This window comes from Ovis canadensis, chromosome 23 (assembly GCF_042477335.2).
Source record: "Ovis canadensis isolate MfBH-ARS-UI-01 breed Bighorn chromosome 23, ARS-UI_OviCan_v2, whole genome shotgun sequence".
NCBI classification, from domain to species: Eukaryota; Metazoa; Chordata; class Mammalia; order Artiodactyla; family Bovidae; genus Ovis; species Ovis canadensis.
Genome location: NC_091267.1, coordinates 52,632,372 through 52,649,695, shown reverse-complemented (window position 1 = coordinate 52,649,695; position 17,324 = coordinate 52,632,372). Strand labels below are relative to the sequence as shown.

The 17,324-nt window shown below is 43.9% G+C and overlaps 1 protein-coding gene across 50 annotated transcripts in view; it reads left to right on the top strand.

Annotated features, from left to right (window-relative positions):
- EPB41L3 (erythrocyte membrane protein band 4.1 like 3) overlaps nucleotides 1-17,324 on the top strand; it is a 227,614-nt gene that overhangs the window by 180,566 nt on the left and 29,724 nt on the right. For all 50 annotated transcript variants that reach the window (XM_069568419.1, XM_069568420.1, XM_069568384.1 and 47 more), the window contains exons 7-11: nucleotides 119-337; nucleotides 927-1,014; nucleotides 6,599-6,751; nucleotides 12,537-12,634; nucleotides 13,634-13,809. In XM_069568419.1, the coding sequence (XP_069424520.1) occupies nucleotides 119-337; nucleotides 927-1,014; nucleotides 6,599-6,751; nucleotides 12,537-12,634; nucleotides 13,634-13,809 (734 nt within the window). The remainder of the gene's footprint in view (nucleotides 1-118; nucleotides 338-926; nucleotides 1,015-6,598; nucleotides 6,752-12,536; nucleotides 12,635-13,633; nucleotides 13,810-17,324) is intronic.

Genomic DNA, 17,324 nt, shown 5'->3' with positions numbered 1-17,324 from the left:
TATGTCCCAGCAGATTGTTCCGTGGGGAGAAGTTGCTTGCTGCCCGCTTGGGACTGTGCGGGCTCCTCTCCAGTCTCCTGACTCTGACTTTCCGCCTCCCCGCTCTGGCCCCCGGAAGGTACTACCTCTGCTTGCAGCTACGTGACGACATCGTGTCCGGCAGGCTGCCCTGCTCCTTTGTCACGCTGGCCCTGCTGGGCTCCTACACCGTCCAGTCGGAACTGGGCGACTACGACCCGGACGAGTGTGGCAGCGACTACATCAGCGAGTTCCGCTTCGCCCCAAACCACACGAAAGAACTGGAAGACAAGGTCATCGAGCTGCACAAGAGCCACAGGTGAGCGGCAGGGGCCCCGAGAGCATCCTGTCTGAGCTGTGCTCGGTGGGTGGGCGTCCCCTGCACCGCCTGCTTCTCCTGGGACCTCCAGGTTAATGCCTCGAGGATGGGACACAGTGGAGTGAGGTTCTGGGCCTGATACATTTTGGGTGGTTGGTGGTTCCACTCCCACTTGGGATGTCCTTGTGCTGTTTCAGCTAAAAATCATTTTTCTGATACTCTCCCCCACACCCTACCTCCCTTAGAGCACAAATCAGTGTCTCTGTGGGAACTTGCATGTGAGCTAAGCGGGAAATATTACAGCCCCACCAGGTTCAAAGGCTTCCCTGGTGGCTCAGACAGTAAAGAATCTGTCTGCAATGAGGGAGACCCAGGTTCGATCCCTGGGTCAGGAAGATCCCCTGGAGAAGGAAATGGCAACCCACTCTGGTATTCTTGCCTAGAGAATTCCATGAACAGAGGAGCCTGATGGGCTGCAGTCCATGGAATCACAAAGAGTTGGACACGACTGAGCAACTAACACTATCTTTCACCAGGTTTATTTAAAAAAAAAACAGTGTTGTAATTAATACTTTTCATTTCTTATCAGAGGAATGACGCCAGCAGAAGCAGAGATGCATTTTTTGGAAAACGCCAAAAAACTCTCCATGTATGGGGTCGATTTACACCATGCCAAGGTATACAGTTTAACACTCCAGACTTTCTGATTTCATGGAAGTGTGTACAAGGCCCAGTTGTCACAAATGTTGTGTGCTAAGTTGCTATGTATACCCTTGTTCTGGACGTCCACCAGGCAGTCAGTAAATTCTTGTTAAATTTTTAAAACTCTCTATAAAGTTTGGGCTTCCCTGGTGGCTCAAATGGTAAAGAATCTTCCTGCAATGTGGGTGACCTGGGTTCGATCCCTGGGTTGGGAAGATCCCCTGGAGAAGGGGATGGCAACCCACTCCAGTATTCTTGCCTGGAGAATTCCATGGACAGAGGCTACAGTCTGTGGAATCACAGAGTCGGACACGACTGAGCTACTAACACTTTTACCTTCATAAGGCTTAGATGCTGTGACAAAGAATCAGCACTTTGAAATAAGAGGATTATTTTGGAGTTCAAGTAAAGTTAGCCAGCAGGCTAAGTCGCTGGGTGAGTTGTTGAGGCTGTATCTTGGTTCCAGGGTCTCGGGAAGAGCGAAGTTGGGGTTGAAAGGTAGGCAGGTTAAGGTTGGGGAGAAAGTACTAGCTGCTTTTACTCCCTGTCACACTTTTTCTGGAATCTTTGTGTTGTTCAACAGTGAGAGAGTGAGCATTGGAATGTTAGTCTGTTATCTAACAGCTATGAATAGAAGTGTTGTGGAAGCAGAGGCTTTCCTGAAATCTTGTATCTTCAAAGCACAGAAGATGTGTTAGGCTCTTAGAGATGGATTCTGGTCCTTTAGTAGTGTTGCGGAGATCCATGCTTGAAATCGGGGGGCAGCTGCTTCTGACTTGGACTGATGCAATGACATCCTCCTGGGTGGGGGACATGCCTTGACTTCCGGTGCACAGAGTGGTATGGTCTCACGGTCCAGACATCACAAGAACGTGCATGTAACAGGCTGCCAGGCAAGCAAGCGTCGTATACAGTCAAGCTTGGGGCCAGTAAATGAAGAGGGTTTTGGCAGGCTCTGTTCAGGCAAACATCTCAACAACGCTGGGGACCCCTGGGAGGGAAATACATGATCTGTACTTTCTGTTGACGCTGCATTTGGAAAGCTGGTGGGTTTAGAATGAGTCTGGACAAGATAATAGTGAGGAGCAAATGAGCGCCGTTCTGATTGGGTTTGTCTGTGGATCATTTGTACATCACTCAGGATGAGCAACTTCTGAGGCCCAAAATCCCCAGCACGAGCAGGATCTCTGAGACTTGGCTGGAGCTACACCAGGGGATACTGGTACAGCACAGCCAAGAGCACTGACATTTGTGTGTAATTACAGCAGCAGGTGTAGCTCTGTTTACTTGCCAGTTAATTATTACAGGTTTTCACTTACTTGACACTCAGACCACATAGCGTTTTGTAGTTTTATGTCAGCTATAAGGTAGGATGAGGAGTTTAAAAAGAAAATAAGGACACACACTAAGATTGTTTTTCTCAGAGTTTTTCCCTGCATGGCCAAAAGATAAAGAAACAAGACAAAAATGAAGGTAGCTTGGCAATTGGAGTGAATCAAAAGCTATTTTTGATACATACGATGACTCACTCACTACCCAGGGAGAATAAATAAATGAAAGATGAGGGCCTCTGTTTAGAAGGGCAGCTCAGGATGTGTCACTGTTCCTATTGGGAAAAAATGAAGCCACTTAGCATGGCTGTAACAACTAAATTAAAATAGATAGCTGGTTTTTCATTCGATAATGTGATTTGAAATTAGGCCAATTAAAAAAGAAAGAATTAAGGAAGTGCCAGTGCCGCCTGTGATAGGATTTCATCTGAATACTAAGTATAACAAACGATATGGTTATGGACTTCATTTTCTGCTGCAACTGCCCTCCATCATTTCAAGGAGGAAATTTACCGAATTACATTAAAGCTAATTTCCGGTTACAAGTGAGATGCTTCTCTTCTGTGGATGGTATCAAAAGGCCCTGAGTTTTAACACCTAGTTAGAAATTCTGAACTGTGATCTTGGACTCAACAGCTCTCAATGAAGAATAAATAACCTACATTAGGTGAAGGTCCCTTGTTTTGGAAAAACCTATTCTTAATGCTTTTTTTTTCCTTAAGAAGACTGTCTCTGCTTGTTGGTCATTTAACATCACTCTGAATAGACTCTGTCAGAGGTGTTTACTTCATACAAGATTTGGAAATGTAGATATAAATCCATATTGGATATCCTGTGGACCAGGAGATAATAAAGGACGGGGAAGTTGGAACAGTGCTTTTAGATTGAGGGATAGTAGATTTGTTTATTTTAATTGGGACAGGCTGAGACTGTCCAGGTCTTCTGTCAATGCTCCCTGCTAAACACACGTCCCCAAACACATGATTATAGCTTTCAATACAGTTTGCAAGTTACTGCCTAAATGCTATGGGCTGCAGCAGAAACCTAGATATCAAAGTGAAAGTGAAAGTCGCTCAGTCATGTCTGACTCTTTGCAACCTCATGGACTATACAGTCCATGGAATTCTCCAGGGGATCTTCCCAACCCAGGGATCGAACCCAGGTCTCCCACATTGCAGGCAGATTCTAAACCAGCTGAGCCACAAGGGAAGCCCCTAGATAGATATCAGAAGTATCCTTTTTTTAACCAACAAGAACCTGTTATATAGCACTGAACTCTGTTCAGTGTTATGTGGAAGCCTGGATAGGGGTGGGGTTTAGGGGAGAATAGATACATGTATATGTATGGCTGAGTCTCTTCCCTCTTCACCTGAAACTATCACAGCATTATTAATTGGCTTTACCCCAAAACAAAAAGTTCAAAAGAAAAAATAATAATCCATTTTTTGGTTGTCGTGTCTTTAACGAAATGGAAACATTCATCCAGTTTTAAGCCCTGCTTATTCCTGACATTTTCTTTCTTCATTTGCTTTTTCTTCCAACCCATCCATAGTAGTTTAACGTGTGCTAGGCAGGTGCCGTGCTGAGCATATAGGTCACTGAGATAAACAGAGCAGGTTCTCCACCGGCCTGGGTCAGGGGGAGGAGGAGGAGGAGGAAGGGGAGTTTGGGGCAGCACATTTGCCTGGGGTGTGCTGGCCGCAGTAATGATATGGGGCCACAGGAGAAGTGAGTGTGTGTTTAAGGCCCCACAAATAGTTTCCCACCTTCTCATGGTTCAAAGACACTCATGAGTGATGTAAAACATAATAATGGAAGAGGTTGTAAATGTCCAAAGGCGTGTTTCCTAGTTCTTCATCACAAAGACCGTGACTCAGGAGACCTTATTCCAGCAGCCCTGCTCAAGTCCGCACGCACGTCTGCTTGAGGCCTGAGGGGTCACCTGGGTGGTCCCGAGAGCAGATCGTCTGGATCTAAGCATCCACCGAGCCTGCTACGTCCAGTGTCAGGTTGCAGCTCTGTAAATTGCCCTTACAGTTACAGCCCTTGATAAATGGTGGGTGGTCTCTGGTCTCTGAATTCCCCTGAAATCTGATTACGTTGTCACATCCTGCCCTCAGTTCCTTCCGCCTCTGTAGAGTGAGGTCGTGTCTAATGGAGCGATACGTTTCCAAGGAGAAATGTTTCATTTTAAGTCAATTAGATTGTATGTGTAACCTCACCATGCCCAGAGAGGGACCAGAATACTTATTTTTGACTCTGGAAATGTTCCTCCTGTGCTTTGTACTGGCGAGACTTAGGACGTCGGTCCACCCACCCCCATAGGGATGAGTCAGAAGCCCCTGTTTGGATACTTTTGCGTCTCTCTCCCCGCTTTGCTGGGGCTGCAGTGCCTCAAAGTGAGACCGCCCTGACGATGACATGTCCCCAGACCTCAGCTTTGCCTCTGCATGACCCTGTTTTCCAACAACCAGTGAAACGGGTGTGGGGCTCCACCTCACACACAGCCCCGCCTTCTGAACTTTGTCCTTAGCCCACGTAGGACACCACGGATACTCACTTATCCCTGATCTCACCTGAACACAATGTTGAGGGTACACAAACGGGTCATGAGCTTCACATAACATCTCTGATGACCCCCGGGACCCCTCATCACACCTCCCTAGGAGATGACCTAAAGATGTAGGATGCAGGTAGCTAAAGCAAGTTGCAAATACAGCACGATCCCCCTTTTGTTTTAAAAGAAAAAAGGCCTAGGACTTCCCTGATGGTCCAGTGGTTAAGACTTCACCTTCCAATGCCGAGGATGTAGGTTCAATTCCTGCTTGGGGAGCTAAGATCCCCACATGCCTCACAAAGAAAAGCAATAATGTAACAAATTCAATAAAAGACTTTAAAAACGATCTGCATCAAAAAAATCTGTTAAGAACAAACCAATACATATATATTAAGTGCATCTATATTTTTTGTATGTGAACCACGTGATTAAGAGAGCACGACTGGGCAGTGAGTGTATGTTGAGGGCCTGTTGGGGAGGAGGTGCACAGTTTAAAAAAACTATTTTATACTCAAATTTTATAATGGTATATTAAAAAATCAAGGCTCTTTTTAAAGCAACAAACCCCAAAACACTCCTAGGAAAGGATGGGGCCTGTCTGCTAGTGTCCATATTAGTCAAGTACTGGCCCTGGAAACAGGCTGCCCATGTTCAGCTGGGATGGACGGCTAACCTGTCTGTGCCTTGGTCTTCTTGTCTGGAAAGTAGGAGTAATAAGAGCAACTAGCTCAGAACAATGCTAGTGAAGATTAGTAATGTATGTAAAGCGGTCCAGCCAGGCCTGGCACCCAGTGATGAGAACCCAGGCTCTGAACACCACTGCGATTAACACACCTTCACCTGGGTGACCTCCTCTATGTGCAGTGTGGACGTCGTAAGTCCAGGATACCTGGGTGAATAGAGTTTCCACTAACAGATCTCCACAGCAATGAGTATCTTCATCACAAAGCTATTATTTAGTGGTAATGTGTTTTAAATGGCTGCAGTATTTTTCATACTTAAATCAGAGCTACAGGCAAGCCTTTTTATAGGTTCCAACCTGGAGGCTTAAATAGTGTACCCAGCCATAAATGGAAATAGATGAGTTGCTCATCCTTCATTTTTTTTTTTTTAATCTTTTCTTTTGTACTGGAGTACAGCCGATTAACAATGTTGATAGTTTCAGCTGAACAGCCAAATTTAAAGCAAAAGTTCCTCAGTTGTGTCCGACTCTTTGTGACCCCATGAACTATGCAGTCTGTGGAATTCTCCAGGCCAGAATACTGGAGTGAGTAGCCTTACCGTTTTCCAGGGGATCTTCCCAACCCAGGGATCGAACCCAGGTCTCCTATATTGCAGGTGGATTCTTTACCAGCTGAGCCGCCAGGGAAGCCCAAACAGCCAAGGGATCCAGCAATACATAGACACATATTACATTTTAACTGTTTTTCTAGATGACCATTTTTGTAGATGCATTATTATTTTTCTCTATGGCTTTGATATTCTAACTTTGCGTTCTAAAAGGTAGCATGTTTTTAAATCCAATTTAGGCCTCTGTTATCATTCATTGATCTCTATTCTTGTGCCATGTATCACATGATGCAATTGCATTTAATTTAAAATATACTTTGATACCTGATAAGCCTAGGACTCCTTCATTACCATTCCTTGTTTCTCGCTGCTATTTTTCAGGATTCTGAAGGAGTCGACATCATGTTAGGAGTGTGTGCAAGTGGTTTGTTGATATATCGTGACCGACTTCGCATCAACAGATTTGCCTGGCCAAAGGTTCTAAAAATTTCATACAAACGGAACAACTTTTACATTAAGATCCGGCCAGGAGAGGTAAGTAGACCCCAGTTTGCATGTACGTTGGGAAGAAAGTTACCAAAGAACCGACAGAAAATTTTTCTAAATTTTTTTAGTAGAAATGTACCTGGTCAGCAGCTTTATTAGGATAACTTTGTGACAGTAGATAGTCAATAAAAGTATTTGCTATAAATCTTTAAGAAGACTTCAGAAGTGAAAATTCATAATTACATAGTTATTTGCACCCATGGACATTACTGTAGCGGCTCAGTGGTAAAGAAGCCGCCTGTCAGTGCAGAAGTGGGTTCTGTCCTGGGTCAGGAAGATCCCCTGGAGAAGGAAATGGCAATCTACTCCAGTATTCTTACCTAGGAAACCCCTTGTACAGAGGAGCCTGCCGGGCTACAGTCCATGGGGTCTCAAAGAGTCAGACGTGACTTGACGACTGAATAGCAGCAGCTCTATTTGTAAAATATTCAATAATAAAAAATAAAAGTTTGTCTATTTAATCCTAAACCAAGAGGTTTTAAGACTTTTCTGATAAGATTAATGAATGTGAAAGACAAAAAAAATGATCGAACAGAAGTTTAAATCCCCTGCTCACATGTTTGGAACTTGGCAGGACATAGTGAGTTATAGCTAACTGCCTAAGAGAGTTTATTGTAGGTTTGTCCAAAAAACAGTAGTGCATACAATCTTATCTTCCCTTTTTATTGTTTTGTTCTAATTTTCCCCCACTGCATACATTAATTGAGTGATTTTTTTCCTTTTGCATATTTTAATGTAAAAGCAGAATTCATGAATAATGTTTTGTATAGTTTTGTGCTGTGGTAGAAAAGAAACTTAGTTGCTAAACCTCTTTGTGAATAAAGAATAGATTTCTTCCCCATCTGTCCTGTTGTGCTGTCTCTGCGTCCTCCGTCTTTGTCCTCCAAATCTGATAGCATCCTAAAGGGAATAACGTAGAGGTAGTGTGCTTCAAAGTAGAAGAAAGATTAGAGCAAGCAAAACTGGGTGTAAATTATGCAAGTTCAGTAGCCTGATGCATTTCTCCTCTTTTGTTTTTCAATCAGAGAGACTAATGAAAGAATCAGAATTATTAACTCATCTTTGCTCCTTAGGCAGAAACATCCATGATTAACTTACAGCCTCCTTAGTGGTTCCGTATCTATTTCTTGCCAACATTGTACTTGTTCAGTCACTAAGTCATGTCTGACTCTTTGTGATCCCATGGACTGCAGCAGACCAGGCTCCTCTGCCCTCCACTGTCTCTTGAAGTTTGCTCAAATTCATGTCCAGTGATGCCATCATGTCCAGTGATGCCATCTAACCATCTTATCCTCTGCCACACCCTTTTGCCTTCAGTCTTTCCCAGCATCAGGGTCTTTTCCACATAATATATAGTAAATATCTGCTATTATCGCATAACAGATAATACATATGTCCAATTTCTAATTAAAGTAGTTAATATAATGGAAGTAATCCAAGCCCTGATTTCAGCTCATCTAGTCTCTACATTTTCAGAATTACCTTCTGTCTTCGAAATCAACTTCTCCACGGGTGGAAAATGCAATTTCGAGCATCACTATATGGAGTATAATGGTTACAGTAGTTCATAATACTATACTGTATATTTGGAATTGCTGGTAGAATAGATCTTAGAAGTTCTTATCACAAGAAAACAAGATTGTAACTCTGTGCGGTGATGGATAATTAATTTGCCTCATGTGGTAGTCATTTCACAAAATGTACAAACATCAAAACATTATGTTGTACGTCCGAAGCTAATATAACGTTGTGTATCAGTTTCATTCTCAAAAGTTTAAAGAATCAGACTATAAAGCAGGCAGTCGTGTTTAATGTAAATATAGAGCCAAACTTTTATTTGAAGACTGAAATAATCTATAAGTTTTTCATACAAATACATGAAATTAAAGTCATTTTTTATATTTCCTTAAGACTGTATGTTATGACCAAGATATATTTGATTTATGGAGCATTTATTAAGTGAGAATCTTTTATTGCCAAGAACTGTGTTGGGCCAGCTTCCCAGGTGGTGCTAGAGGCAAAGAACATGCCTGCCAGTGCAGGAGACGTAAGAGACTCTGGTTTGATCCCTGGATCAGGAAGGTCCCCTGGAAGAGAGCATGGCAACCCACTCTAGTATTCTTGCCTAGAGCATCCCTTGGACAGAGGAGCCTGGTGGGCTACATTCCAAAGGGTTGCAAAGAGTCAGACACTACTGAAGCGTGAATATTCACAACCCTGAATATTCATTGGAAGGACTGATGCTGAAGCTGAAGCTCCAATACTTTGGCCACCTGATGCAAAAAGCCGACTCATGGGAAAAGACCCTAATGCTGGGAAAGATTGAGGGCAGGAGGAGAAGGGGACGACAGAAATGACTGGATGGCATCATTGACTCAATGGACTAGAGATTGAGCAAACTCTGGGAGATGGTGGAGGACAGGGAAGCCTGGTGTGCTGCAGTCCATGGGGTTGCAAAGAGTGGGACACAACTGAGTGACTGAACAACAACTGTGTTGGGCATTGAGAATAGAAAGATAAATGTGACCTTGTTCCTGTCCTGTTAGGGAGTTTCTGTTTCACAGAGAAACAGACTGAGACAGTTGGAATCACAGAGTCATGATCCAAGTGTGATCGTATTCCATAGACTAGGAGTGAGTGTAGTGAGGGGCCAGAAGGGCAAGTCTGAGCAGTGCATCTGGGGACCGCCATGAGCCTTGGGAGCTTTAAACTGGGATGTGACATACTCGGTGGATATTTTGGGATGAGATTCATGACTTAGTAATGTGATGTGATGGGACCTAAACTAGGGCGGAGGCTGTGGGAATAGACTGGAAAGAGCACATTTGAGAGAGAGAGGTTTCAGAGGCAGAGGCCGTGGTCCTGCAGACAGGATGCAGGAAGGATCGAAGGAAGAAAGAAGAGAGTCCAGGAAAATCAGAAGCTTTGGGTTTGCATGAGCGAGGTTGATGGCAATGATATTATTAGATAAGAAAGAAAAGTAGGAAGAATTTCAGAAAAAAAAAAATTGACATTTCTTTGCAACAGAGTTTTAGGTGATGGTGATCCTTGCATAGTAAGAAATAAAAGATTTGAAGAGTGTCATCAACTGTATAATACATTTTATTCAAGGCCTTAGGCCTGGAAGAAATTACCAAAGAACAAGTAATTCTTATTCAATAAGGACAAGCTGGGGAAAGACCCTAAAACAAAAATTATGGGTAGTGCCACTTTTTCTTGGCCTTTTTAGCTAACATCAAGTGTAGTATAGGGACTTCCCTGGAGGCTCAGTGGTAAAGAATCTGTCTGCTAACGCAGGAGATGCAAGAGACACGGGTTCGATCCCTGGGTGAGGAAGATCCCCTGAAGAAGGGCGTGGCAACCCACTCCAGTATTCTTGCCTGGAGAATCCCATGGAGAGAGGAGCCTGGTTGGCTACAGTCCATGGGGTTACAAAGAATCAGACACAGTTGAACAATGGAGCGTGCATGCACATTCATGCGTGCGCGCACACACACACCACTTTTTAAGGGAGGGGTTGGCCGAAGGGGACCAGAGGCAGATGAAGAAAAGCATCCAGAGAAGAAAAGAACAGCCAGAAACAGTCATGGCTAATACATAAGGATGATGAGATGCAGTGACTGTGGTTCACCAGCAGTACCAAATGGGGCAGAGGAGCCTCTCGGATGGGAACTGAGAAAAGTGGGTTGAACTTGACAGGCAGGTCCTGTCGTGACAGTAAAAGCTCAGAAAGGAGTGAAGACCGGGCAGATGGCAGCCAGGTGAGAAGTGGACTACAGCGGCTTCTCCTCTTGCCCCTCAGCCCTGATCCTGGCTCTGCAGAAACAAGCTCAGAGAACGTCCTCCCCGCCCTCACTTTTTACAACCATGTTTATAGGCTGAGAAGAAAGGATGAGAAGGAATTACTGGTGACACAAAGGCTCCAAAGAAGTTGAAAGAAATGAATCCAAAGCCCAGAGAAAGATAAACACTCAGAAAGTGCCGGTCCTCTCTCATCCTTGTGCTGAGGAGACTCTTCCTGTAAGACCCCCGCCCTCAGCATTGCAGTGTGTGGTCCTTCAGCATAGCGTGTGGTCCGTGTGAGATGCAGGATGAACACGTGGCAGGTGGTTTAGTCGAGGTCCCTGATCCTCTGGTCTGTCGGTTGACTGGGTCCACTGGGTGGGGTGAGTTCCATGACCACCCTGTGACCATCAGAGGGAAGGAGAATTTGAGGAAAGCAACTGCATTTACAGTCACCCGTGATGTTCTCCCCATCTCCCCTACCTACCCAGTCCCACTCAACGAACAAGGAAGAGAGGTCCAGCATAAAAAAAGCTCGCATGCCTTGCACAGGACCCCTCCCTTGGTTCTTTGCCACATAATTTCCTTTTGCTGCTGATTATACCAGTAGTCTGGTGGGTTTGAGCTCTTTGGGGAAGGCTTTACTGTTTAAGATGATTGCCCTCTGGTGGCCTGATGGATCCTGTCTTCAGAAAAATTTTTTTAAATCATTGAGTATCTGCCATAATAATATGAAAATCTGTTACTCAGGAAATTAGCTATTTCACTTTGGAGTGAGTGTCATCTCAAGTCTACATGCTGAAAAATATGAAAATATGTTCTCCCAATCCTTGATCTTATGCAGTCGGGCCTTCTTATCCCAAGGTTCTGCATCTGTGGATGCAACCAATCATGGATCAGAAATATTCAGGGAAAAAGATCCCAGAAAATTCTGAAAAACTAAACATTTGAATTTTTTGCAACTGTTTCCGTAGCATTTTACATTGTACTTAAATTCTTTCCCTAGCACTTACATTGTGTTAGGCATTATAAGTGATCTAGAGATGATTTAAAGTCTGTGGGAGGGTCGTGTGTGTTATATGCATATACTAGGCTAGTCTGTGTGAGAGACATGAGCATCGATGGGTTTTATTATCCAGGGCGGCCTGGAACCCATCCCCTTGGATCTTGAAGGACGAGTGTAGATAGTGTTGAGATGTTAGCATCTAACATGGTAATCCATGTTGTTGTTGTTGTTCAGTCACCCAGTCGTGTCTCTTTGAAACCCCATGAACTGCAGCACACCAGGCATCCCTGTCCTTCACTATCTCCCAGAGCTTTCTCAAACTCATGTCCATTGAGTCAGTGATGCCATCCAACCATCTCATCCTCTGTCACCCCCTGCTCCTCCTACCCTCAATCTTTCCCAGCATCAGGATCCTTTCCAATGAGTCATCTCCTCGCATCAGATAGCCAGAGTATTAGAGCTTCAGCTTCAGCATCAGTCCTTCCAATGAACAAATAAAATCAGCAATATGTATCATCGGATACATAGAATGTATGCATATTTCTAGACCAGATAAAAGGAGAGAATGTCATCCTGAGGGTGCTGTAGACGCTAAATGTTTTATTCATTTCTGTGTGTTCCAGCTGATGTCATGATGTCAGAGAAACCATGAAAATTAGGCTTAAAAGATCAGGACAAATTGGTCTCTGGAAGGAATACAGATTCTCTTGTTTTCTGCATTTAGTTTTCATAAGATTAATCCTTGTACATGCAATATTTACTACATGCATAATGTGGTTGTCTGTACCTGCAGTGTTTTGAGATTGATATAAGAAGACTTTTTTTAATGAATGAATGTGTGTAGCATGAAATCTGTATATAGCAGTTGATTTAGGGAGTAGAGAAAAATTTATGGGTGGTATTTTTATTTTGTATGTTATTTGCTTTCATGTTATTTATGACTCCAAACTTCACTCTGCTCTCCAACATTTTTTTAAAATTTAGTTCGAACAATTTGAAAGTACCATTGGGTTTAAGCTGCCAAACCATCGAGCCGCCAAGCGTTTATGGAAAGTATGTGTAGAACACCATACATTTTTCAGGTGGGTGGAAATCACTTTGGTTTTGTCCTAAGGAAGTAGGGTGATTGGAATCACCTTACTGAAAAAGGTGGTTAGAAAGAAGAACACGGCAGCAAAATTCTTTCTGTCGTTCAGGTTTGTTGCCATCAGATGCCTTGATAAATCCTAAAGATCTTCTGACTAAATTTGAAGGGTTTTCTTTCAGCTGTCTTATAGTTACCTGTCTTATCACTCCCTTTATTATCTTTAGTGGCTTTCCCGATTTTTATAGGATGTCTATTTCAGATGACCAGTCCATTCCTTGCTATTGCAATAACTTTTCAATACCCTCAACTCCTCTGTTCACCCACAGTAAAGCTGTCAGATTTGTGTCTACAAAATAACAAATTATCACTGTTCACCGATATCACCTACTTAGTTGCTCACTGGGTTTGTAGAACCACAGACCCTCCAGTTCCATGGGATGGTCAAGTTCACCTAATCCTGACTCCACCCCCATAGCATGTCTACAGCATCCCTTGTTGATACACACTGTGTAAATTGACTTTTTTTCTTGCAAAATCAAATTCATTGAATTGCAGGTTGGCTGTTAAGCCTGTGGTGCACAGAGCACTTTTTACCTTTCAGAACAGAGTAAGAAATTAGCATTCTTGGGGCTTCCCTGGTGGCTCAGTGTTAAAGAATCCTCCTGCCAATGCAGGAGACACAGTTTTGATCCCTGCTGCAGGAAGATCTCACTTACCACAGAGCAAATGCACCGAGCCCATGCAGCACAACTGTTGAACCTGTGCTCTAGAAGCTGGTAACCAACTGCTGAAGCCTGGGTGTCCTAGAGCCCATAAGAAGCCGCCACAACGAGAAGCCCGTGCACTTCACCTAGAGAGTAGCCCCCGCTCCCCGCAACTAGACAAAAGCCCACACAGCAAGGATAACCCAGCACAGCCAAAATAAATAAAAATAAGTTAGCATTCCTAATACTTAGCCTAATCATCTTTCCGATGCTTTTCCTTGAATCTCTAGACTGTTGTTACCAGAAGCGCCTCCAAAGAAATTCCTCACCTTGGGTTCCAAGTTCCGTTACAGTGGCCGGACACAGGCCCAGACCAGAAGAGCCAGCGCGCTGATAGATCGTCCAGCCCCGTACTTCGAGCGCTCGTCCAGCAAACGTTACACCATGTCCCGCAGCTTGGATGGAGGTAGGTACCGCTCGTAAGGACTGCTAGTGGCCACCAAGTAGTGTGAGACCATAGTGAGCCTTTGATGGACATCGTTGCTCTGGGATAGTATGGAATGAAAAGCACTTGTTGGTCTTTGACCAAATGGAAAATTTTAACTAACCCCTAACCTCAAAAAAACTTGAGGGACTTCTGCTGGCAATCCAGTGGTTAAGATTTTATGCTTCTACACAGCAGGCACAGATTCGATCCTAGTCAGGGAACTAAGTTCCCACATGCCACATGGCATAGGCCAAAAACAAAGGTGCCTATGTGAGTCTGGGGTCTGCTGTGCTATGCTTAGTCGCTCAGTCGTGTCTGACTCTTTGCAACCCCATGGACTATAGTCCCCTGTACTCCTCTGTCCATGGAGGATTCTCCAGGCAAGAATACTGGAGTGGGTTGCCATGCCCTCCTCCAGGGCATCGTCCCAACCCAGACATCAAACCCAGGTCTCCCACATTGCAGGCGGATTCTTTACTGTCTGAGCCACCAGAGAAGCCATGGTAGGTTTATGTAAAATCACAGAAAAGAATGGTACTTGGAGAATGAGTCAGCTTTTGTAAGCTGGCACCCTGAATTTGGAGAAGGATGCTCTTATTCTTCAATATAGGAATCACATACTTATACATCATTTGCTTCTCTCGCCAGCAGATCTTAAATGATTATCAAGTTTATTTTAGATCATTTGGTTTAGAAAGAAAACTGCATTAAATGTATCTCTTGTTCTTTTAGAAATGTCAGCAGTGAAATATGACTTTTATCTGTCAGTGAATAATAGCTTATAGGAAGGGTGACATTCAAATAACAGTGAAGGGCTCCAAGTGACCTCCTCCTGGTTTATATGAATCACTCCAGCAGATGGGCTGGGAGGGTGGCTGTAAATGCTCTCCACCTTTAAGTCAGGTGTGTGAGTATGGTGGGGAGAGAATCACTCAATCACTTAAGCAACATTTTTAAGGCATGAAAGGGAGTCTTTAGCAAGTTTCTGCATCATGGGGCAGTTTTCTGTGACCATGTAGAGTTACACACTGGTGTGCTTTTCTGCTCTAAGACGTGGCAGCTGAACTCAGAATATCTGTATCCTCAGAAGTGAGATCCACAGAGGAGAGGCCAAATATAATTGCTGTGCCGCGTACAGTGTTTTGTGTCAGGGAGTTGAGTATCCACAGCTTTTAGTTGTCCTCGGAGGTCCTGGAACCATCCCCTCCAGACTCCACAGGATGACTATGAGGCTTGACTTAGGCCCCAGGCCTCTGTCTCCTAACCCAGAGCTCCTGAGATGTGTTATAGGGACCTTGTCCTGGACACATACAAAGTGATGTTTCTAGAAGCATGAGTATATGATTTTAATAATAAGCAAAAGCATAAATAGAATCACAAGTTATTACAGATGCCTGGGATCACCTCCCCCTTGACCTTCTCTGCCTTCAGCTCACTATAAAGTCTCAGTCCTTCCTTCCCTTTCACCAACCCCTGATGTGGCTGTTGGGGTGACATACTCCCCGGATTTCTTGACTTAAAAGGCTATATTGCATTGATGTTGTTAGAAATCCTGATTCTGACTGCAGAAGAAGATACAAATATGAATGAAGTGAGATAAAGAATCCTATAATGCTTTATCTGAATATATCAGTCCATGGAATTCTCCAGGCCAGAATTCTAGAGTGGGTAGCCTTTCCCTTCTCCAGGGGATCATCCCAACCCAGGGATCGAACCCAGGTCTCCTGCATGGCAGGTGGATTCTTTACCAGCTGAGCCACAAAAAGAAAGCCCAAGAATACTAGAGTGGATAGCCTATCCCTTCTCCAGCAGATCTTCCCAACCCAGGAATCAAACCGGGGTCTCCTGCATTGCAAGCGGATTCTTTACCAACTGAGCTATCAGGAAGCCCAACAACATGAAGTCATAATTTATAACTCTTAATTCTTGGCTCTATCCGTTGAAGGGGCAAAGAAGCCATGATATCCAGCAGTACTGAGCACACTAAGTGCCTACATCTTACTTTCCCAGTGTGTCCCCTGCCCCCGCCACCGTGTTCTGAGCTTATGCTTATGTGGATAGAGAGAAAGTTAGAAAGATATATACCAACGAGTTTGCAGTGACAGTGGAATAAGGAGGGTGGGCAGTGAGCAGACTGAAGAAAAGAAGAGAAAGTCTGTGTAAATTGTTATGACTTGCTGCCATAACCAAGAGCTCCTTTTGCAGTTTGCAGATTCTAATGACGTGAATGAAAACAGGCATAAAATGAAAAAAGACTGTATTCTCCCAATGGAGTACTTTATAAAAGTTTATAGAGGGAGTCAAACCTGTGCTATTAGTGCTCTATTCTTCTTATAAGTTCTGTTAGTGAAGTGGGAAGAATGCTCACCTGGTGTAGATAAACCCAGACCCGCGTCCAGACCTGTTCCCTGTACGGCAGTGGGTGAGTGGCTGCCCGTCTCCAGGTCCCAGGTTTAGGCGCCGTCTGTAAGGTGGCATCATGGCCACCTCTGGCAGGGCTGTCGCAAAGAGTGAATAAGACGCTGGTGAAAGTGGTCTTATTCCAGATGTGACCCTGAGACCTCCGCAGGTATATTGAGGGTCATTCTTCAGGCTCTTGTGAGCGGGCCTAGGAATGTCAGTTACCTTTCCCTACCTTCTAGAAGAGTGTTCCATTTTTAGAATCTCCGAGAACCAAGCTTTCGGGAAACACTGTTTACTAGGACTGTTTGAAGCTGAATTAAGTTCTTTGAAAGTTCGCATTCACAGTGGCACCTTTTCTCTGTATCGTCTCATCTGCTCTTCTTTAAAGCATCTGGGTAAACTGGTGTGTGTTCTTTAAGTCAGTGCTGGAGGAGCTCATGTAGAATCAGAGCTTTTTCCCCTGAATGTCCTTCACGTGGTTCTGTGATGTGAACCCAGGGGGACACATTTGCTGTGAATGCTGTTTTTCCTTGTGACCCTCTGTGCAATGGTGATTGCTGAGAAGACAGAAGCCAAGCGTGAAACCAATGTACTAATTCCGTGCTGTGTCTCTCTCTCTCCCCCTGCCCAAAAGTGACGCTAGTATGTGTTGTCTCACTCTCTGGGGTCCTGCCAGTTCTCGTATGTTTTCTGTGCTGCTGCGTGGGGGACCATGGCTGCATGTTGCAATAGCTACTGCTTTTTGCAAGGTTGCATCTTCCATGAGAAAAGCCTCACAAGCCTTTTTAGGATACTGTGTCTCATACAAGCTTTTTTGTCACTAGATGGAGATGCAAAATATCTTAGTGAAGGTATTTTAGTGAAATGGTTTACTAGTCAAAGGATTTCAGAGTTTTTTTCTTAACGTTTATGTCTTAAACTCCCAAAAATATGAAACCAGATTAAATTTTGCCTGTGATTTGAAAAGCAGCCTTTCTAAATTTTAGTAAATGTTATGGTACCTAAAACCCTTAAAGAATGAGTAACAAATTTCAAAAATTTAACTAAATCAGGTATCTCTTTCACTAAGACATTTTAGCTGGGAGGAAAGG